At 47.8% G+C, this 22,124-nt stretch overlaps 1 protein-coding gene and 1 long non-coding RNA gene across 3 annotated transcripts in view; one reads left to right on the top strand and one right to left on the bottom strand.

Annotated features, from left to right (window-relative positions):
• Positions 1–2,203, top strand: part of LOC130375667 (uncharacterized) — a 9,580-nt gene extending 7,377 nt beyond the window's left edge. The window contains exons 2-3 of one of the 2 annotated variants that reach the window (XR_008893898.1): positions 672–804; positions 1,047–2,203. This is a non-coding gene — a long non-coding RNA (uncharacterized LOC130375667). Of the gene's footprint in view, positions 1–668; positions 805–1,046 lie in introns of both variants that reach the window. The other variant, XR_008893899.1, reaches the window with a different exon arrangement.
• On the bottom strand, positions 562–22,124 carry LOC130375586 (ectonucleotide pyrophosphatase/phosphodiesterase family member 3). Its single transcript, XM_056582603.1, has 25 exons — positions 21,950–22,124; positions 21,689–21,785; positions 21,025–21,150; positions 20,759–20,884; positions 20,178–20,238; positions 15,981–16,078; positions 14,912–14,991; positions 13,841–13,960; positions 13,164–13,273; positions 12,395–12,460; positions 11,729–11,801; positions 11,336–11,444; positions 10,894–11,013; positions 9,721–9,752; positions 8,504–8,631; positions 7,307–7,376; positions 7,039–7,126; positions 6,486–6,658; positions 6,287–6,338; positions 5,437–5,591; positions 4,789–4,930; positions 2,295–2,372; positions 1,947–2,079; positions 1,686–1,842; positions 562–1,224 (listed from the first exon to the last, which is right to left on the bottom strand). The coding sequence occupies exons 1-25, from the start codon at positions 21,986–21,988 to the stop codon at positions 1,051–1,053; spliced, it is 2,607 nt and encodes an 868-aa protein (XP_056438578.1). The 5' UTR covers positions 21,989–22,124; the 3' UTR covers positions 562–1,050.

Raw genomic sequence — 22,124 nt, 5'->3', positions numbered from 1 at the left:
TGAATCGTTGTGCGTGAGTAAAACACGTTTTGTGTGTGTGTGAATCGTTGTGCGTGAGTAAAACACGTTTTGCGTGTGTGTGGGGTTTTGGCATGATTCTAACTCCACAGCTAAGCTCCCATGATGCGGAAGCATACCTCTCCTTGATGTTGCCCTGCGCCATTGAGCAGTTTACATAGGAATGAATGGGCGCCATTTTGGAATCCGGTGTCCATTCTATAATATGTCCATGATTGAAACCCATGTTATTCACCAGCCGCCAGTACTTTCGGGGAAACAAATGGGAGTCAACGGAGGCTGAGGGAGGACCTTCCTCCCTGAAGTAATTGTCAATAGGCGATAGGGGGTGCTAATGTCCCTTTACCCAGGGAAACTAACATTATATATTCAAAGGCAATAAAGTAGTCATATTTCAGGGCATTAATTCATTACAGTAGTTGGGCAATCTACATTTTTTATTCTCAACAATTGTAGGGGGGATCTTCCTCCCTCTCCTCAATGGAGAAGCCTCTCCTGATATATATATAGATATATTTTTTATTATATATATAAAGACGCATAATGAATTAAATACTAATAAAGGATTAATGTACAAATGTCTTTCCCATCTGAATGAATTGTATTTATTTAAGAGTTCGTATCAGTGGTTTTTCTTTATTTTATGAAAGCAGAAGCTGTAAGGATCAGGCCAACCAGTCACAAGTCATCATCTCCACAGCTCGTCAGAAGATCACTTACACACACTTCACCCCCACCACATGCTTTAGTGGAGGGGGAAATGATGGAACATCAGAAAGCACACCGGTCAGTCACATATACAAAGGTCATAAAGTTTTCATTTCATCATAAAGTATAAAGTGATCATATCAGGCAGCATTTACAGTATAAAGTTATCCTATCATAATTTACAGTATAAACTATCGTATCATTAGGCAGACTCCAAAGTATATTAAATATATTTACAGTCAAACTGTCTGAATGCAAAAGAGATTCTTGTGATTGAAGAGATTTGATTGGATCTAATCCTCTGACCACCTGTTCTTCAGCTCCTCAGAGCTTCCTCTTAATGGCGGCCGTAGGGCGGGCCTTCAACTGAAGCAGCTCTGTGATTGGTCGCCCGCTGCCCTGGTAGAAATCCAATCCAGTGATCCACTCCACATCTCGGACCCGTGATTGGTGGAACCACATGAGGTCTTCAACCCAATGAGATTCACTCTCTGCACTCTGTGAACCGACATTATTCATCCTGAAGGGTTTTGTGGAAATGCATTTTTCTCTAGAATACAAGGCAAGCAATCAAACTAGTTTAAACCTTCCTTCAACGGGTTGAGCTGAGGAATAACTAATAACTAACCAGTCCTTCACCTGGTTGAGCTGAGGAATAACTAATAACTAACCAGTCCTTCACCTGGTTGAGCTGAGGAATAACTAATAACTAACCAGTCCTTCACCTGGTTGAGCTGAGGAATAACTAATAACAAACCAGTCCTTCACCTGGTTGAGCTGAGGAATAACTAATAACTAACCAGTCCTTCACCTGGTTGAGCTGAGGAATAACTAATAACTAACCAGTCCTTCACCTGGTTGAGCTGAGGAATAACTTCACCTGGAAACCAAGATTACCAGGAGCCTGAGTTTAGCAGGAGACTTAGTTTAGGCTGAGTTTAGCAGGAGCCTGAGTTTACCTGGCAGCTCTCGGCGTTGTCGCGGCGATGCGGCAGCAGGAAGCAGACGGTGCTCAGGCTCCCGGAGCAGGCAGCCGGCGTCTGGGCCATGTCGGAGCAGCTGGTCAGGACCGCAAAGTAGTGCGTGGGGACGGGGACGGAGGAGCCGGGGACGAACCTGTGGAGCGCACGGAGACACCAGGAGACCACGCCCGTCAGAGTGGGTCCACGGAGCGCCACAGACAACCTAGCAACAGCGGCGTTGTACTCATGGAAACGTACTCATGGATCTGGTCCTGGGAGTCAAAGCGCCCGTCGTAGTTGTAGTCAAAGGCGGGTCCGGTGACCACGTTGATGCCCCCGTACTGCTGGGAGTACTTCTTCAGCAGAGTACCCTGGAAGTAATCCCAGATCTCTGGAAAGGGGGAGAGATAAAGACATGAAGCATCGCACTCATTCATTCAAGGAGATCTAAAACCTCGCCTTCCACCAAACACATGGGGTCTACTCAACTGACAGAGAGACAGATGGGAGAGAGACAGGTGAGAGGGACACGGGAGAGAGGGACGGGTGAGGGAGAGACAGGGGAGAGAGACAGAGGAGGGAGGGACGGGTGAGGGAGAGACATACTTTTGAAGGCGGGGAACATGGGCACCACGTTACTCATCAACAGGCCATCAAACTGCTCATCCGCTGTGGTGTTCAGACCTGTTTCACAGACACACACACACACACACACACACACACACACACACACACACACACACACACACACACACACACACGAACACACACACACACACACGAACACACACACACAAACACACATTATATAAACACACACACAACACTTTCGGATGATATTTATCTTCTATTCAACATTCATGCCTGTTAAAGGTCCTGATTTAGAAGCCTTTGTCCATTGGCATCATTTCTGATGTTGTTGTATATGAGATTTTATACAACGGGGGGGCCTAAATCCAGCGATCTGATTGGTTCCTAACTGTTGTATAATGAGTGATACATAACTGCTATGACGCCCGATCATTTTGTGAAAGTATCATTTCGCGCCTTGAAGTGGAAATGTATAATAATAATATATATAAAATATAATATGTATAAAAGCAATAGCACAGTTCACTGAAGCCTAAAATCGGCGAGTGAACTGCTCCATAGGATAAATTGCCGGCGAACCGCTCTATCGGAGCCTTCTCTCGGAGGGACGCTAAAGTGTGTTGCATAGCGACCGTCGATGCATAGCGGCAGCCAGGAGGGACTACTTTTTTGTATTCTTTAATAAAACGGCTACTTTGACTTTCTTGGTTTCTTTTTAAATGTAGTGTGTCTATGACTTTCGTTTCGCCGTATAAAAGCAATAGATCACTTCAGTCAGTGGCATGTGCTCATTATACCACTGTGAAGGGGGTCGCCGGCCCTCCGCTGCGCGTCGGGGCCGGACAACGCCCCTTAACAGTGGTATAATGAGCACATACCACAGCCTGGCGTGATCTATTGCTTAAATATATGTATAGATTATAGATATGTAGTCAAAAGATGTATAGATAATAGATGAATGGAGTATAGATTAATGGATTATAGATGTGTAGATAATAGATGTGTAGATAACAGATGTATAGATAATAGATGTGTAGATAATAGATGAATGTAGTATAGATGAATGGATTGTAGATGTGTAGATAATAGATGTACAGATGTATAGATGACCGATGTATAAATGATAGATGTATAGATAACAGATGTACAGATGTATAGATGACCGATGTATAGATAATAGATGTGTAGATAATAGATGTGTAGATAATAGATGTATAGATAATAGATGTATAGATAATAGATGTATAGATAATAGATGTACAGATGTATAGATGACCGATGTATAGATGATAGATGTGTAGATAATAGATGTGTAGATAATAGATGTGTAGATAATAGATGTATAGATGTATAGATGACCGATGTATAGATGACCGATGTATAGATGACCGATGTATAGATGATAGACGTGTAGATATGGTATAGATATACAGTAGTATAGAGGTAGTTATGGTATAGATATACAGTAGTATAGAGGTAGTTATGGTATAGATATACAGTAGTATAGAGGTAGTTATGGTATAGATATACAGTAGTATAGAGGTAGTTATGGTATAGATATACAGTAGTATAGAGGTAGTTATGGTATAGATATACAGTAGTATAGAGGTAGTTATGGTATAGATATACAGTAGTATAGAGGTAGATATGGTATAGATATACAGTAGTATAGAGGTAGTTATGGTATAGATATACAGTAGTATAGAGGTAGTTATGGTATAGATATACAGTAGTATAGAGGTAGTTATGGTATAGATATACAGTAGTATAGAGGTAGTTATGGTATAGATATACAGTAGTATAGAGGTAGTTATGGTATAGATATACAGTAGTATAGAGGTAGTTATGGTATAGATACACAGTAGTATAGAGGTAGTTATGGTATAGATATACAGTAGTATAGAGGTAGTTATGGTATAGATATACAGTAGTATAGAGGTAGTTATGGTATAGATATACAGTAGTATAGAGGTAGTTCTGGTATAGATATACAGTAGTATAGAGGTAGTTATGGTATAGATATACAGTAGTACAGAGGTAGATATGGTATAGATATACAGTAGTATAGAGGTAGTTATGGTATAGATATACAGTAGTATAGAGGTAGTTATGGTATAGATATACAGTAGTATAGAGGTAGTTATGGTATAGATATACAGTAGTATAGAGGTAGTTATGGTATAGATATACAGTAGTATAGAGGTAGTTATGGTATAGATATACAGTAGTATAGAGGTAGTTATGGTATAGATATACAGTAGTATAGAGGTAGTTATGGTATAGATATACAGTAGTATAGAGGTAGTTATGGTATAGATATACAGTAGTATAGAGGTAGTTATGGTATAGATATACAGTAGTATAGAGGTAGTTATGGTATAGATATACAGTAGTATAGAGGTAGTTATGGTATAGATATACAGTAGTATAGAGGTAGTTATGGTATAGATATACAGTAGTATAGAGGTAGTTATGGTATAGATATACAGTAGTATAGAGGGGACTGTACCTGGGGGATAGAGGAAGGCGTAGCTGATGTTGCTGCCAGCGGCGATGTGGTCATGGTCACATCTGGGACTCTTAGACGGAGGAAGCCGCACATCTGCCCGGAGACAGGAGTCGGTTACCGCCGGCAACGGGTCCAGGTCCGCCTGAAGGGGACATACACACATCAATCTACACACGGTGTGTTTCTGATGTCAGGGGTTGTGTGTGTGTGTCTGATCAGCTGTGAGGCGTTTGTATCAAGTGTGCGCTCATTCAGTTATGTGGAACTGGGGTGTGTATTTAGTGGGGTGTGTGTGTGTTTTGTGGGGTGTGTGTGTTAGTGGGTTGTGTGTGTTAGTGGGGTATGTGTGTTAGTGGGTTGTGTGTTAAGTGGTGAGTCCGGTGTGTGTGTTAGTGGGTAGTGTGTGTGTTAGTGGTGAGTTCGGTATGTGTGTTAGTGGTGTGTCTGGTGTGTGTGTTAAGTGGTGAGTCCGGTGTGTGTGTTAGTGGGTTGTCTGGGGTGTGTGTTAAGTGGTGAGTCCGGTGTGTGTGTTAGTGGGTAGTGTGTGTTAGTGGGTTGTCTGGGGTGTGTGTTAGTGGGTAGTGTGTGTTAGTGGTGTGCCTGGTGTGTGTGTTTAGTGGGGGGGGTGTTGAGTGTGTGTGTGCTGACCGGGGCCTCCAGGCTGAAGGAGCTCCACAGGGGCATGGAGATGTCCTGGCCGTACCCGCTGACGAAGCCCTGCTGCGGGAGGAGGCAGTACGACACTCCCTGCTGCAGAACCACGGGGAGACCCAGGAACGCATGAGTCTCCATGGTCGCCCCCACTGGAACACACAGGTAAAGCTACAGGTACAGGTGCAGCTAAAGGTACAGCTACAGGTACAGGTACAGCTACAGCTACAGGTACAGGTACAGCTACAGGTAAAGCTACAGGTAAAGCTACAAGTAAAGCTACAGGTACAGCTACAGGTACAGCTACAGCTACAGCTGCAGGTACAGCTGCAGGTAAAGCTACAGGTACAGCTACAGGTACAGGTACAGCTACAGGGACATGGGTACAGCTACAGCTACAGGTACAGCTACAGGTACAGGTACACGGGTACAGGTACAGGTACACGGGTACAGGTACACGGGTACAGGTCACGGGTACAGGTACACGGGTACAGGTACACGGGTACAGCTACAGGTACACGGGTACAGGTACAGGTACACGGGTACAGGTACATGGGTACAGCCACAGGTACATGGGTACAGGTACAGCTACAGGTACACGGGTACAGCTACAGGTACACGGGTACAGCTACAGGTACACGGGTACAGCTACAGGTACATGGGTACAGCTACAGGTACATGGGTACAGGTACAGCTACAGGTACACGGGTACAGCTGCAGGTACAGATACAGGTACAGCTAAAGCTACAGGTACATGTACACAGGTACAGCTACAGGTAAGTAAAACAGGGACACATGTTCAGGTACAGATCCAGCTTCAGCTACTCAGGTACAGTATGTTGCGTACCTTCTGCTGTTGTCAGATTGAGACGACGGTTCAGTTGAATGACATTCCCGCTCTGCAGAAGAACAGTAGTAGTATGAATGTTAATAATTATTAATTTCACTATTATTGTTAGTGTTATTATACAACAAGTTTATCTTTATGAATCCAATCTCCTCCTCCTCTGATACTGTACAGCTAACGTTGTCACGGCGACACGTACGATGGCGGGGCAGGAGCACCCAAGGGTGTCGCCGGGCTCCAGCGTGAGGAGGGGGCAGCGGGAGGGCGGGCTCCGCTCGGCGGGGGGGGAGGGCTGGTGGAAGGGCTCCCTCAGCAGGTGGTTCAGACTCCCGTGGGTGCCGTTGTTCGCGCTCGGGGAGATCTGCAGCAGATCTGGTGACCAGCAAAGGAGACCCACAGATTAGGTGGACTCATGGGGCGCTAGCATAGAGAACGTTGCCGCGTCTCGGTGGTAAAGCTTCCCTCTGATTTTGAGGATCTTTGGGTGATTCTCCCTCCCTTGTTATCTGAAACCCAGCTCTTGTTCCTGTTGTGTTCCCTCTTGTGTTAAGCCTTTGAAGGATCGTCAACACGTGGTTTCACTCCTTGTGTATGTTCCTCATTCTGAGAAATGTCCTCTTCAGGTTTGCAACATAAGCTTCATCTTATTCTTCTTATTGGTTTGGTAATGATTCTAATAGCGTTCTGATCAGTCTAGCATTTGATCGATGACCTCTACTGATCAGAGCAATAGGAGGATGAGTGCAGCGTACCACACATGAGGTTGTAGAGCTCAACGTTCGAGAAGGGCTGGACAACTGTCTGCTGCTGGAACGCTGGACCATGGCTCAGGAACATGGCCTACAACACATAAACACCTCAGAACATCTAACAGGAACATGGCCTTCAACACATTAACATCTCTGTCCCATCATCGCATGTACCAGAAACATGGCCTTCAACACATTGCCATCACAGCCAATGCCTCATGACTAACGTACACATCAACGTATGTAAGGACAGTAAAGACATCTTCCTCACGTGCATGCTCTCCACATCGTTGTCGTAGCCGTGCGCCCCCCCCGAGCAGAAGGCCAGCGAGCCGCGGGTCCTGCACCAACACAAGGTGGAGTTAGGAGGTGATGGAGCATCTTTACACCAACACAAGGTGGAGTTAGGAGGTGATGGAGCATCTTTACACCAACACAAGGTGGAGTTAGGAGGTGATGGAGCATCTTTACACCAACACAAGGTGGAGTTAGGAGGTGATGGAGCATCTTTACACCAACACAAGGTGGAGTTAGGAGGTGATGGAGCATCTTTACACCAACACAAGGTGGAGTTAGGAGGTGATGGAGCATCTTTACACCAACACAAGGTGGAGTTAGGAGGTGATGGAGCATCTTTACACCAACACAAGGTGGAGTTAGGAGGTGATGGAGCATCTTTACACCAACACAAGGTGGAGTTAGGAGGTGATGGAGCATCTTTACACCAACACAAGGTGGAGTTAGGAGGTGATGGAGCATCTTTACACCAACACAAGGTGGAGTTAGGAGGTGATGGAGCATCTTTACACCAACACAAGGAGGAGTTAGGAGGTGATGGAGCATCTTTACACCAACACAAGGTGGAGTTAGGAGGTGATGGAGCATCTTTACACCAACACAAGGTGGAGTTAGGAGGTGATGGAGCATCTTTACACCAACACAAGGTGGAGTTAGGAGGTGATGGAGCATCTTTACACCAACACAAGGTGGAGTTAGGAGGTGATGGAGCATCTTTACACCAACACAAGGTGGAGTTAGGAGGTGAGGACTGACATCTCACATGTCAGTCCCCTGTCCGTCATCTCACCTGTCAGCCAACTGTCCGTCACCTGTCAGTCATCTCACCTGTCCGTCATCTCACCTGTCAGTCACCTGTCAGTCTTCTCACCTGTCAGTCATCTCACCTGTCGGTCCCCTCACCTGTCAGTCATCTCACCTGTCAGCCAACTGTTCGTCACCTGTCAGTCATCTCACCTGTCAGTCTTCTCACCTGTCAGTCATCTCACCTGTCAGTCCTCTCCCCTGTCAGTCATCTCACCTGTCAGTCTTCTCACCTGTCAGTCATCTCACCTGTCCGTCATCTCACCTGTCAGTCACCTGTCCGTCATCTCACCTGTCAGTCACCTGTCAGTCTTCTCACCTGTCGGCCCCCTCACCTGTCGGTCCCCTCACCTGTCGGTCCCCTCACCTCTCTAACAGCCACCGGGGCGTGACGAGGACGTTGACGTCTTCGATGCGGCGGCTGTTGGCGTAGTGGAAGCGCTTGGGGAGGTGAGGCTTCAGGTACGGAGTGATCTTCTGCTGCGGCTTCCTACACTGGAACCACCAGAAGAACCAGAAGATAACCATAGAGGAACCACCAGAAGAACCAGATGATAACAATAGAGGAACCACCAGAAGAACCAGAAGATAACCATCAAGGAACCACCAGAAGAACCAGAAGATAACCATACAGGAACCACCAGAAGAACCAGAAGATAACCATAAAGGAACCACCAGAAGATAACCATAAAGGAACCATCAGGAGAAACAGAAGATAACCATAAAGGAACCATCAAAAGAACCAGAAGATAACCATAGAGGAACCACCAGAAGAACCAGAAGATAACCATCAAGGAACCACCAGGAGAAACAGAAGATAACCATAAAGGAACCATCAAAAGAACCAGAAGATAACCATAGAGGAACCACCAGAAGAACCAGAAGATAACCATAGAGGAACCACCAGGAGAACCAGAAGATAACCACAGAGGAACCATCAGAAGAACCAGAAGATAACCACAGAGGAACCACCAGAAGAACCAGAAGATAACCATAAAGGAACCATCAAAAGAACCAGAAGATAACCATAGAGGAACCACCAGAAGAACCAGAAGATAACCATAGAGGAACCACCAGAAGAACCAGAAGATAACCACAGAGGAACGATCAGAAGAACCAGATGATAACAATAGAGGAACCACCAGAAGAACCAGAAGATAACCATAGAGGAACCACCAGAAGAACCAGAAGATAACCATAGAGGAACCACCAGAAGAACCAGAAGATAAACACAGAGGAACCACCAGAAGAACCAGAAGATAACCATAGAGGAACCACCAGAAGAAGCACCAGAAAATAACCATAGAAGAACCGTAGAGAACCTAAAGGACCATAGGAGATCCTTAGAGAACCAGGAGGACCATAGAAGGACCAGGAGGCCCAGGAGAAGCCAGCGATGAGTGGTACCAGTGATTAGAGGAACTTCATGCATACATTCTATCTACTGGTTGTTAATGAAATACTGTGTTTGGAGTGTTTGGAAAAAGGCAGACATGCCTTAAACTAATAATATGTTTATTCTACGTTAGACTTATTTTTTAAAAGACATGTTTGCACAAAGTGAGAGAATCAGGAAAGACTTACACTGATGTTGGCCACCAGGGCGGCAGCGTCCACTGAAACACAGCAGGGCCCATGTCAGTGTTAGTCAAACGTTTTCAATAATTAAATTAAAAAAGTGAAACTCCTACATCCTCCTACATCCACAAAGTGAAATATTTTAAGCCTTAATGTGTATTAATCTTGATGATAATTCCTTACAGCTCATTAAAACCCCAAATTCCGTATCTCAGAAAATTAGAATCTTACATAAGACCAGTAAAGAATTTATATTTCTAGTTGGAAAATATCGGCCTTCTGAAAAGAATGTTCTTGTCTCCCGCTCAATACTTGGTTGGGGCTCCCTTTGCATGGATTACTGCATCAATGCGGAGTGGCATGGAGTCGATCAGCCTGTGGCCCTGCTGAGTTGTTATGGACGTCCAGGTTTCTTCGTCAGCGGCCTTCAGCTCGTCTGCGTTGTTGGGTCACGTTTCTCGTCTTCCTCTTAAAAATACCCCATCCCTTTTCTATTGAATCCAGATCAGGCGAGTTTGCTGGCCAATCAAGCGGAGTAATCCCATGGTCATTAAACAATGTATTGGTACTTTTTGGCAGAGTGGGCAGGTGCCAAGGCCTGCTGGAAAATTAAATCAGCATCTCCATAAAGCTTGTCAGCTGAAGGAAGCGTAAAATGCTCTAAAATGTCCTGGTAGACTGCTGCGTTGACCTTGGACTTGATAAAACACAGTGGACCAACACCAGCAGGTGAAATGACTCCCCAAATTCCTGACTGTGGAAACTTCACACTGGACTTCAAGCAACTTGGATTTGTGCCACTCCATTCTTCCTTCAGACTCTGGGACATTGATTTCCAAATTAAATGGAAATTTCACAAACCATGGGTTGCTCAAAAGGAGGCTTCCCAGTCCATGGGTTAGATACGTTTTTGCGGGAGCCAATCACCAAGCTGGCTTTTCCCCCTGTTATTATATCCCCTTGCTATTGGCTGGTTTAACACAATGACGACAGGGAAGCGACGGCAAGCAGCCAATCGCGTACAGAATCAGTTGAACTAGACCCGTTGATCAAGCCTCTTGTGCTGATGAAGGAAATGACAGCAGCTTCCCCAGAACAAGCTCGAGCTTGGTCTTGGTCTGGCCAGGCTACCGCTACATGTGAGGGGAGACAGACGGTCGAGGCGAGGCCGGGACTCACAGACGGTGCCAGCGCTGCGGGCCCGGATGCGTCCCACCGGTCCGTCCGTCACCCAGAGGTCCTCGGTGTCCACCAGGTCCTGGAGAACCTCCTTCCTCTCACAGCTGGTGTCCTCCATGCCTGGGGAACAGGGGGCAGGTCTACAGCACTGCTGCAGTACTACTACACAGTGTAATACTACACGGTATGCTACGAAAGTACTATTAATAGGACTCAGGTACTACTGCTGGTATCAACTATGCTGCTTGAAGTGCTACGCCCCATGTTAGCAATGCTACGCTACCATGCTAGTGATGCTAAATGTTGGCTAGCGATGCTAAGCGACATGTGAGCAATGTCGATGACTGTTACATGCTAACAAAGCCATTTAGCGATGCTTCGCTACAGGGATGCTGTGCTACAGCTATGCCACGCTGTGATGGTAATGAACAGGAAGTGTTACCGTGGTCGGCGACGACGATGATGTTGAGGCAGCGGTGGAGGTTGAGCTGCTTCAGGCCGTTCATCAGCTGACCCATGACGTCATCCACTCCCCGCAAAGACTCACTCAGCTACACACACACATGTACACACACACGCACACAAACACAAACACAAACACACATATACACACAAACACACAAAGACACACACACACACAAATGCATGGACCCACGCACGCACACACAAATTATTGTTATGTCTTCCCACACATTTTGCTGCAGAAGTTGACTATCTGTTCCAGGGGACATGTGATCACATGACCCCTCGTGGAATTGCACAGGTGAACATTCGTCTCAAGGTCAGTGGTCATCCATGAGGGGGACAGGTATGTATGTGTGTGTGTGTGTCTTACCTGTCCACTAACTGTACCAAACTTGTGCCCAGATTTATCTGGTTCCTCCAGATAGAGAGTAAAGAAATCTGGCCTGCAGACGCAAACACACGGGGTTGAGTGCTCCACCCCCTATAAAGGGATGAGAGCTCTAATCTCCACGACGGATTAGAGCTCTATTTTCATTAAGGGTGAGAGCTCTCCATAAGGGATTAGAGCTTTATTCTCATTAATGATTAGAGCTCTATTCTCATTAAGGATCAGAGCTCTATTCTCCACAAGGGATTAGAGCTCTATTCTCATTTAGGATCAGAGCTCTATTCTCCACAAGGGATTGGAGCTCTGTTCTCATTAAGGGTGAGAGCTCTCCATAAGGGATTAGAGCTTTATTCTCATTAATGATTAGGGCTCTACTCTCATTAATGATTAGATCTATATTCTCATTAAGGATTAGAGCTCTATTCTCCCCAAGGGATTAGAGCTCTATTCTCATTTAGGATCAGAGCTCTATTCTCCACAAGGGATTGGAGCTCTATTCTCATTAAGGATTAGAGCTCTATTCTCATTAAGGATTAGAGCTCTATTCTCATTAAGGATTAGAGCTCTATTCCCATTAAGGATCAGAGCTTTATTCTCATTAAGGTTTAGAGCTCTATTCTCCGTGTCCGATCAGAGCTCTATTCGTACCTCTCTTCCACTGGAAGCTGCAGCCACTTGAGAACGGTGAAAACTCTCTCCTCAAACGGCACTTTCCTAGAACAGGAATAAAGCAGTTCAACTGATGTGAGCTGTACAGTGCTGGTGCACTGTACTGGTACCACTGTACTGGTAAAACTACTGGTAACACTGTACTGGTACCACTGTACTGGTGACACTGTACTGGTGACACTGTACTGTTAGTTCTGGTAACACGGTACTGGTAACCCTGTACTGGTACTGGTGACACTGTACTGTTAGTTCTGGTAACACTGTACTGGTAACCCTGTACTGGTACTGGTGACACTGTACTGTTAGTTTGGTAACCCTGTACTGGTAGCTCTGTACTGGTAACCCTGTACTGGTACTGGTGACACTGTACTGTTAGTTTGGTAACCCTGTACTGGTAGCTCTGTACTGGTAACCCTGTACTGGTACTGGTGACACTGTACTGTTAGTTTGGTAACCCTGTACTGGTAGCTCTGTACTGGTAACCCTGTACTGGTGACCCTGTACTGGTACTGGTGACACTGTACTGTTAGTTCTGGTAACTCTTTACTGGTGACCCTGTACTGGTGACACTGTACTGGTGACCCTGTACTGGTAACACTGTACTGGTGACCCTGTACTGGTACTGGTGACCCTGTACTGTTAGTTTGGTAACACTGTACTGGTGACCCTGTACTGGTACTGGTGACCCTGTACTGTTAGTTTGGTAACTCTGTACTGGTGACCCTTTACTGGGAGCACTGGTCCTCACCCGTCGTAGGGCCGGTACAGGTCTGGGTAGCTCCCGTTGACCCGGACGTCGGAGCCGGGCCAGAAGAAGGTCCCGGACCGCAGGCCCTGGTACCTCGCCGTGTGCCAGATCTGGACCCAGGGCTGCGTCAGGGTGTGTGTGTGTGTGTCTTTATGACTGAGTGTGTGTGTGTGTGTGTGTGTGTGTGTGTGTGTGTGTGTGTGTGTGTGTGTGTGTGTGTGTGTGTGTGTGTCTTTATGACTGAGTGTGTATGTGTGTGTGTGCGTGTGTGTGTTTTCTTTATGAATGTTTCTGTGTGTGTGTGTGTGTGTGTGTCTTTATGACTGTTTGTGTGTAGATGTGTGTGTGTGTGTGTGTGTGTGTGTGTGTGTGTGTCTTTATGACTGAGTGTGTGTAGATGTGTGTGTGTGTGTGTGCGTGTGTGTCTTTATGACTGTTTGTGTGTAGATGTGTGTGTGTGTGTGTTTGTGTGTGTCTTTATGACTGAGTGTGTGTAGGTGTGTGTGTGTGTGTGTGTGCGTGTCTGTGCGTGTGTGTGTGTGTGTGTGTGTGTCTGTGTGTGTGTGTGTGTGTGTGTGTGTGTGTGTGTGTGTGTGTGTGTGTGTGTGTGTGTGTGTGTGTGTGTGTGTGTGTGTGTGTGTGTGTGTGTGTGTGTGTGTGTGTGTGTGTAGTCCTACCGGCTGCCCCAGGTACCAGGCTGGGTTGTCTTTCTCTTCGTTGGACAGACTGAAGGACGCGTTGAACACCGGGTCGAACATCACGTTGTCTATCAGCCCGTTGGACTCTGGGTACAGGCCCTGAGAGAGACAGACAGGTCTACATCACTGACAGACAGATAGGTCTTAGCACTGAGAGACAGACAGGTCTTAGCACTGAGAGACAGACAGGTCTTAGCACTGAGAGACAGACAGGTCTTAGCACTGAGAGACAGACAGGTCTTAGCACTGAGAGACAGACAGGTCTTAGCACTGAGAGACAGACAGGTCTCAAACCCCACAGACCCTGAGAGAGACAGACAGGTCTACATCACTGAGAGACAGACAGGTCTACATCACTGACAGACAGACAGGTCTTAGCACTGACAGACAGACAGGTCTTAGCACTGAGAGACAGACAGGTCTTAGCACTGAGAGACAGACAGGTCTTAGCACTGAGAGACAGACAGGTCTCAAACCCCACAGACCCTGAGAGAGACAGACAGGTCTACATCACTGAGAGACAGACAGGTCTACATCACTTAGAGACAGACAGGTCTACATCACTGAGAGACAGACAGGTCTACATAACTGAGAGACAGACAGGTCTACATCACTGAGAGACAGACGGGTCTACATCACTGAGAGACAGACAGGTCTACATCACTGAGAGACGGACAGGTCAACATCACTGAGAGACAGACGGGTCTACATCACTGAGAGACAGACAGGTCTACATCACTGAGAGACAGACAGGTCTACATCACCGAGAGACAGACAGGTCTACATCACCGAGAGACAGACAGGTCTACATCGCTGAGAGACAGACAGGTCTACATCGCTGACAGACAGACAGGTCTACATCGCTGAGAGACATACAGGTCTACATCACTGAGAGACAGACAGGTCTACATCACCGAGAGACAGACAGGTCTCAAACCCCACAGACCCTGAGAGATACAGACAGACGTCATCACTCCCTCATTATGAACATCAGTGTTATTGTTAGTGAGAGTTTGAACAGACACCGCATCGCAACACTGTGAGCGTTACCGTGGCGATGGTGTAGTGGTTAGGAAAGGTCTTGCTGGGAAACGCTGCCTGCATGAATGGAGCTGAGGTCCCACATCGCCCTGCAGGAGAACATGTAATATATAACATCTATAGCATGTTACACCTGATATATAACACCCATAACATGTGACACCTGATATATAACACCCATAACATGTGACACCTGATATATAACACCCATAACATGTGACACCTGATATATAACACCTATAACATGATAATGATAATATATAACACCTTAAACATGCTATTCATAACCTATAACACAGTTACACATAATATATAACGTATTTATGAGATACGTGTTATATATTATCTATAATATAGATAATGTATCATATATATATACAATGTATATTGTATAGGTTATATTACTTGTTATATAAGTGTAATAATGCATAAGTATAATGAGCAGATGGAGTATGTATGTTGTGTACACAGTGTGTGTTATGTTATGTATGTTGTGTACACGGTGTGTGTCATGTTATGTATGTTGTGTACACGGTGTGTGTTATGTTATGTATGTTGTGTACACGGTGTGTGTCATGTTATGTATGTTGTGTACACGGTGTGTGTTATGTTATGTATGTTGTGTACACGGTGTGTGTTATGTTATGTATGTTGTTTACACGGTGTGTGTTATGTTATGTATGTTGTGTACACGGTGTGTGTTATGTTATGTTGTGTACACGGTGTGTGTTATGTTATGTATGTTGTGTACACGGTGTGTGTTATGTTATGTATGTTGTGTACACGGTGTGTGTTATGTTATGTATGTTGTGTACATGGTGTGTGTTATGTTATGTTGTGTACACGGTGTGTGTTATGTTATGTATGTTGTGTACACGGTGTGTGTTATGTTATGTATGTTGTGTACACGGTGTGTGTTATGTTATGTATGTTGTGTATCAGGTGTGTGTTATGTTATGTATGTTGTGTACACGGTGTGTGTTATGTTATGTATGTTGTGTACACGGTGTGTTATGTTATGTATGTAGTGTACACGGTGTGTTATGTTATGTATGTTGTGTATCAGGTGTTAGCGGACCTAGCTTGGACAGGACGGGCAGCAGGCCCTCCCAGGTCTGGAGGTAGTCCGCACGCAGTCCGTCCAGAGACACCAGCAGCAGGGGGGGCCGCTGGAAGCTAGACAACAACACATGGGTAAACAACAACAAACACATGAGTAAACAACAACAACAACACATGGGTAAATAACAACAACACATGGGTAAACAACAACAAACACATGAGTAAACAACAACAAATGTATTGCTGAGCAACAACCAACACATGGGTAAACAACAACAAACACATGGTTAAACAACAACACATGTATTGCTGAGCAACAAAAAACAAATAGGTAAACAACAACACATGAGTAAACAACAACAAACAAATAGGTAAACAACAACACATGAATAAACAACAACAAACACATGGGTAAACATTAACAAACACATAGGTAAACAGAATCAGCCACATAGGTAAATAACCACAAACACAGGCTTAAATAACAACAAACACATGGGTAAACAACGACACCAAAGGAGTAAACAGCCTCACTCTCTCTCGGTCGTCCTCAGACGAGCTTCCATCGGAGTCTCCAATCCTCTCGGTTCTCCATACACCCGGCCAGCTCCGAAGAACTTTCAGCTCCCGCATCTTTCTTAAGCACGTCCACGTACGTTAGCGCGGAACGTCCTCGCGATCGATGCCCGCGCGTTGGTTCCCACAGGACCAGCCTGCTGGCCGGGAGCTCCCGATGTCTGTGGCAGTGGCCGGCCAGCTTCATCCTCCTGGATGCTACCTTCTGGCTGAGCCTCGGCAGCCGCCCGTACAGATCCTTGTTGGTAATGTGGGCATTCTGGTCTACATTCAGCACTGCTCGTAGCATCCTGGTGTAGCACCCATCCAAGGACTTCTGCAGGGTGGGCGTCAGGGTCCAGCTTTCGCAGCCATACAGGAGGACGGACTCCACAGTGGCATGAAATAGGCTCAGCTTTATGCGACGGGGAAGATTTGAGCGCCACACGCTTGACATAACATTCAGGGCTCTCCACGCCATTGCCTTCCTGACCTTAAGGTCTTGTTCTGTGGAGTTTACCCAGGAACCCAGGTACTTGAAGTCATTGACCTCTTGCAAAGAGCTGCCTTCTGATGTTGTAATCGGCAGATGGTCTGTGCAGATGTTATAGGTGATTACCTTAGTCTTCTTTATGTTCAGTCTGAGGCCAACCTTAGCACATTCCACCTCTACTCTGTTCAGGAGTTCCTGTGCCTGCTCCACGCGGTCAGACACCAGGCAGATGTCATCTGCGTAGTCTAGGTCTGCCAGGGCTACAGCAGGGCTTCTTCTAGACTTCCTTGGTGTGATTGTGAAGCCCAGCTCCTGCTCCCGCCCGTTGATGGCTTTCCTGAGCGCGTAGTCAAGGGCTATGATAAAGAGGAAGGGGGCAAGAGTATCCCCCTGCTGCACCCCTGCCAGAATGTCGAACTCCTCGCTGATGCCATCTGGGGTTACCACCTTGGCTCTTGTGCCCTTGTACATGGCCTCTGTGGCCCGGAGTAGATTCGGGGGGACCCCGTAAGCTTTAAGGATTTTCAGCATCATGCTTCTGTTTATTGAGTCAAATGCTTTTTGAAGTCAATGAAACATAGCACCGCTGTCAAATTGTTCCTCTTCACTTCCTCAATGATTCTCCTTAAGGCCAGGATCTGGCCTACGGTGGTCCTTCCCTTTCTGAAGCCATTTTGGTTGTCCCTCAGGTGTGGGTCAATGGCGTCCCTAATCCGGTTTAGTATCATGCGGTTGTACATCTTCGCTATGACACAGGTCAGGCTAATGCCACGATAATTGTCCGGCTTAGCCAGATCTCCAGACTTGGGCACCGGGATGATATTAGAGAGGGACCATATATCGGGTTTGATGTTTTCTATCAGAGCCTGGTTGCAGATCTCCAGTATGATGTTATCGAGATCGCAGTGTTTAGGGACCTCTGGGGGGATACCGTCCGGCCCAGCACTTTTTCCTTGCTTCAGGGTGGACTTCACTGTGGCAAACTCCGTAGCTGTAAAGGGGCCATCGTCAATGTTGAGGTTTGTGAGGACTGCAGGTATCTCTTCCTCAGCTCCGTCCACTGTTGGGTGGGTGCCTAGGAGATCCCGGAAGTGGGTGAACCAGGAGGTCACTCTCTCCTCTGGGCTGCAGCCTGCTAGCTGTCCCTCTCTCGTCTTCTTGCGCCCACTCATCTCGTTTATGACCTTCCATGACTCCTTGTATCTCTGTTTGCCATGTTCTGCCTCCACCTTCTTCACCTTCTCCATCAATTCTTCCCCTTTGATCCTGTCGTAGGTGCTGAACAGCTGCTGTTTGGCGCTGTTCAGCTCCTCCCTACTCTCTGCGGTCCCCACTCTCTCAAAGCTTCTGCGTGCCTCTTCCACCAGTGTCCGCGCTCGCACAACCTCCGGGTGTTTGGACCTAGGAGAGGCTCTATGTCTCCCCTTTGTTGGCACCCATTTCCTGGTTGCCTCTTCGTTGGCGGATAGGAACCGCTCGTAGGCCGTTGGCTCCCCTTCCTCGGCCAGATGTAGGCGGGCTCTCACCTCCGCTGTGTATTTGGCCTGGAGTTCAGGGCTTCCCGCGAAGGCCTCCCAGTCGGGCCGGGCTCTCGGGGCGCTCTTGGGGACCCTTAGGCTCAGGCGCAGCCTCGTGGCGACCACACGGTGATCGGAGCCTACAGAATCGAACGTGCTGTAGGACTCTGCATTTAGGATGGACTTCCTCCACTTCCTCCTTACCAGTATGTAGTCCAGCTGACGTCGCATACTGCTGGCTCGGTCCTGGAATGTCCATCTCTTGCCCATTCTCTTACGGAACAAGGTGTTGGTGGCCAGTAGTTCATGTTCCGTAAGAAGGGCAGCTAGATGTTCTCCGTTGCGGTTGGTATTGGTGTGGTACGTGAACGGTGCGTCTTCCGGTCCGAGTCTCGCGTTGAAGTCCCCCAGGATTATGAGGAAGTTGTGAGCCGGCACATGGTGGATCGCTGTTCTTAGGTCATCGTAGAACTTTTCAACTTCCTCGATCGGTGCTACGTTGGTGGGAGAGTATACACTCATGACCGTTGTTACTGGGTTACCCTCGAAATCGGCACTAAGGATCCTGTTGGTGTGCGGGTGCACCCTACGGAGGGCCTTTCGTGCTCGGGGGCTCACCATGAGTCCCACGCCACCCGTTGCTGCCTGGGCATCATTACGCCATGCAGATGAGGTGATGAACGTGCGTCCCCCCACTCTGCGATAGTTAATTGTCTGGTCTGTGTGTACTCTCCTATGCTCCTGGACTGCCAGGATCTCCACTCCCCTATCCTCGGCACAGTGCGCTAGTTCTTCCAACCTCGCCTCTTCCCTCACTGTGTTTGCGTTGTAGGTTGCCATAATAAGTGGCCTTCTACAGCGCAAGAGTGCATTGGACATTGGGCTGTGGTCAGACTGAACCCTCCCTCCCCGTTGGAGAGGGTTTGGGGTCCAGTCGTCATAGTGTCCCCCCGGAGGAGGACCAGCACCACCGTCCGCTGCGTGGCTCCTGCGGACTCCCGCCGCTGGAAGTATAGGATTATCGATGTCTTGTGTCTCCATGGAAGCTATACATTGCACATTATTAAAGACTGTGGGGCGCAACTCCTCACAGCCCTACTCTGGCCGTTTCAGGCTTAATGCCTTCGTCCGCCCTTGCTGCACACCTTCAGGTGGTATACGGTGCGGAGCCAGGCGCGAGCAACGCCTGTGGTTTTTGTTCGGAGTGACCTTCTCCTAGATGGGTGGCCTACCATGGCAGAGCCCCATCTGCTCACTATTTACCCATAGCTGGGACAGTGGTTGACAGGTGCCAGGGCGTGTCCGCATACTGGCGGGCCTGCACACCGTGTCACTGGGGCCCACTGCTGCTCCGAGATCTCCACCAGTTTAGCCTGGAACCGCAAGGTACCAGTTACCGTGTGTGGCCACGAGGAGGCACTGTAGGAGTCTTGGCGGTAGAGAGGCTGTGTATCAGCAGGAGGAGACTTACGCACTCGGCTCCTCTTTTCACCCCCTGCAAAGAGGGCTAGCCGACGGCAGTAGCTGAAAGCAGAGAGTAGCAAGCAGGGGCAGCATACAGCATGCACTAACTACAAGCACTACTACTCCAGTACTACTGCACTGACGCATCATACACGCCCTGTGCAAGCACACACACACTACTCACCCTGCGGGGCAGCTAGGCTCCGTCAGGTTCAGGCAGTTGTCCTCCACCCACGCCGTCTCCCCTTCAACACAAACACACTCCTACGTCACTCCTACGTCACACACTGACTGCAATTAGATCAGACAGCCGATCCCAGCATTCATGCTGACGTGGCAGACATGTTTGTAATTTGCTTACCGTGGCAGACATGTTTGTAGTTTTAGCAGCAGTCGTACCATGGCAGACATGTTTGTAGTTTTAGCAGCAGTCTTATAGTGGCAGACATGTTTGTAGGTTGCTTACCATGGCAGACATGTTTGTAGTTTGCTAACCGTGGCAGACATATTTGTAGTTTTAGCAGCAGTCTTATAGTGGCAGACATGTTTGTAGGTTGCTTTCCATGGCAGACATGTTTGTAGTTTGCTAACCATGGCAGACATGTTTGTAGTTTGCTTACAGCGGCAGACATGTTTGTAGTTTGCTTACCATGGCAGACATGTTTGTAGTTTGCTTACCGTGGCAGACATGTTTGTAGTTTGCTTACCGTGGCAGACATGTTTGTAGTTTGCTTACCCTGGCAGACATGTTTGTAGTTTGCTTACCCTGGCAGACATGTTTGTAGTTTGTGCAGCAGTCTCCGGCCTGCAGGCAGTCTGCGGAGCAGTGGCAGCGGCTCCGCTCCGTCCGGGTCTCCCCACACCTCAGCCGGGTGCACTCCCACTGCTCGGCTACGGCACGGCAACAAAGTTACCATGGTGACCACCACCGTCGCCCAGTGACAGCGTGCCCCCTGGTTATCATGGTTACATGCAACAGACAGCCGGACGGACGGACGGACAGACAGACAGGCAGGTGGGCGGGGTCTCACCGGGTAGCAGACAGACATCGTGGTAGTCGTAGCAACAGTCGTTGGCGGCGGTGCAGTCGGCGTCGCACCTGCAGCCGGCCCCCAGGGGGTCGTAGGGCTGGTAGCAGCGCCCCCTGCAGTGCTCCACTGGAAACACAAGGGCAGAGGTCGCCTGATAGGTCAGAGGTCACCTGATGGGTCAGAGGTCCCCTGATAGGTCACAGGTCACCTGATAGTTCAGAGGTCCCCTGATAGGTCAGAGGTCACCCGGTGGGTCAGAGGTCCCCTGATAGGTCACAGGTCACCTGATAGGTCAGAGGTCCCCTGATAGGTCAGAGGTCCCCTGATAGGTCAGAGGTCACCCGGTGGGTCAGAGGTCCCCTGATAGGTCACAGGTCACCTGATAGGTCAGAGGTCCCCTGATAGGTCAGAGGTCACCCGATGGGTCAGAGGTCCCCTGATAGGTCAGAGCTCACCCGGTGGGTCAGAGGTCACCTGATGTGTCAGCGGTCACATAGTCTAAAGTCTGATGGCACACGATCTGAAATCCTCAAATTGAAGAACCTAAACACGTTTTTATTTGTGCTCCAGGTCTTCTGTACCTCGGAGGCGACTAATCAGAAGCCAGCGCGGGATTAGGGATCCGTGCGTGCGTGTTTTTGTGTGTGTGTTAGTGTGTGCGTGCGTGTACTACCTTCATTTTGAGAGTTCTCCATCTTTAGTGCCAGAGCCAAACCAAGGCCTAAGATAATGGTGACAATAGACACAGCCAGAACAACGGCCTACACACACACACGCACACACACATCACATGCACGCACGCACGCACAACACACACACACACAAAACACACAAACACAGTGATGGTTAAAGTTAAACTACTACAGTACTACTACAGTACTACTCCTGCCCCGTGGGTGTGGACCCTAACCCCCGAGGATCTTACCAGGAGTTTCTTCTTTCTGTTTGCTGTGAAGACGGCCATGTTGTCAGAGGAGAGGCCGCTGTCTGTGGCGGTCGGGTGGACAGTGAGGAGACTCTGTACCGTGCTGCTGCCTGCAGCTATGCCGGGGGTGCTGGGAGATGATTAGCTCAGGACCTTTATGTTCAGCAGCAGTAGT

The sequence above is a fragment of the Gadus chalcogrammus genome, chromosome 22 (genome assembly GCF_026213295.1).
Source record: "Gadus chalcogrammus isolate NIFS_2021 chromosome 22, NIFS_Gcha_1.0, whole genome shotgun sequence".
In the NCBI taxonomy this organism is placed as follows: Eukaryota; Metazoa; Chordata; class Actinopteri; order Gadiformes; family Gadidae; genus Gadus; species Gadus chalcogrammus.
The sequence above is the reverse complement of the archived record's forward strand: the minus strand, read 5'-3'. Positions and strand labels throughout refer to the sequence as shown.

Excerpts from the sequence above, each read along its gene's own strand:
- LOC130375586 (XM_056582603.1), bottom strand. The coding sequence starts at position 21,988 with ATGGCCGTCTTCACAGCAAACAGAAAGAAGAAACTCCTG. Across the intron at positions 13,961-14,911 it reads ACCACTACACCATCGCCACG|GGCCTGTACCCAGAGTCCAA; the intron begins GTAACGCTCACA and ends TGTCTCTCTCAG. Across the intron at positions 5,592-6,286 it reads CAATCTGACAACAGCAGAAG|TGGGGGCGACCATGGAGACT; the intron begins GTACGCAACATA and ends TGTGTGTTCCAG.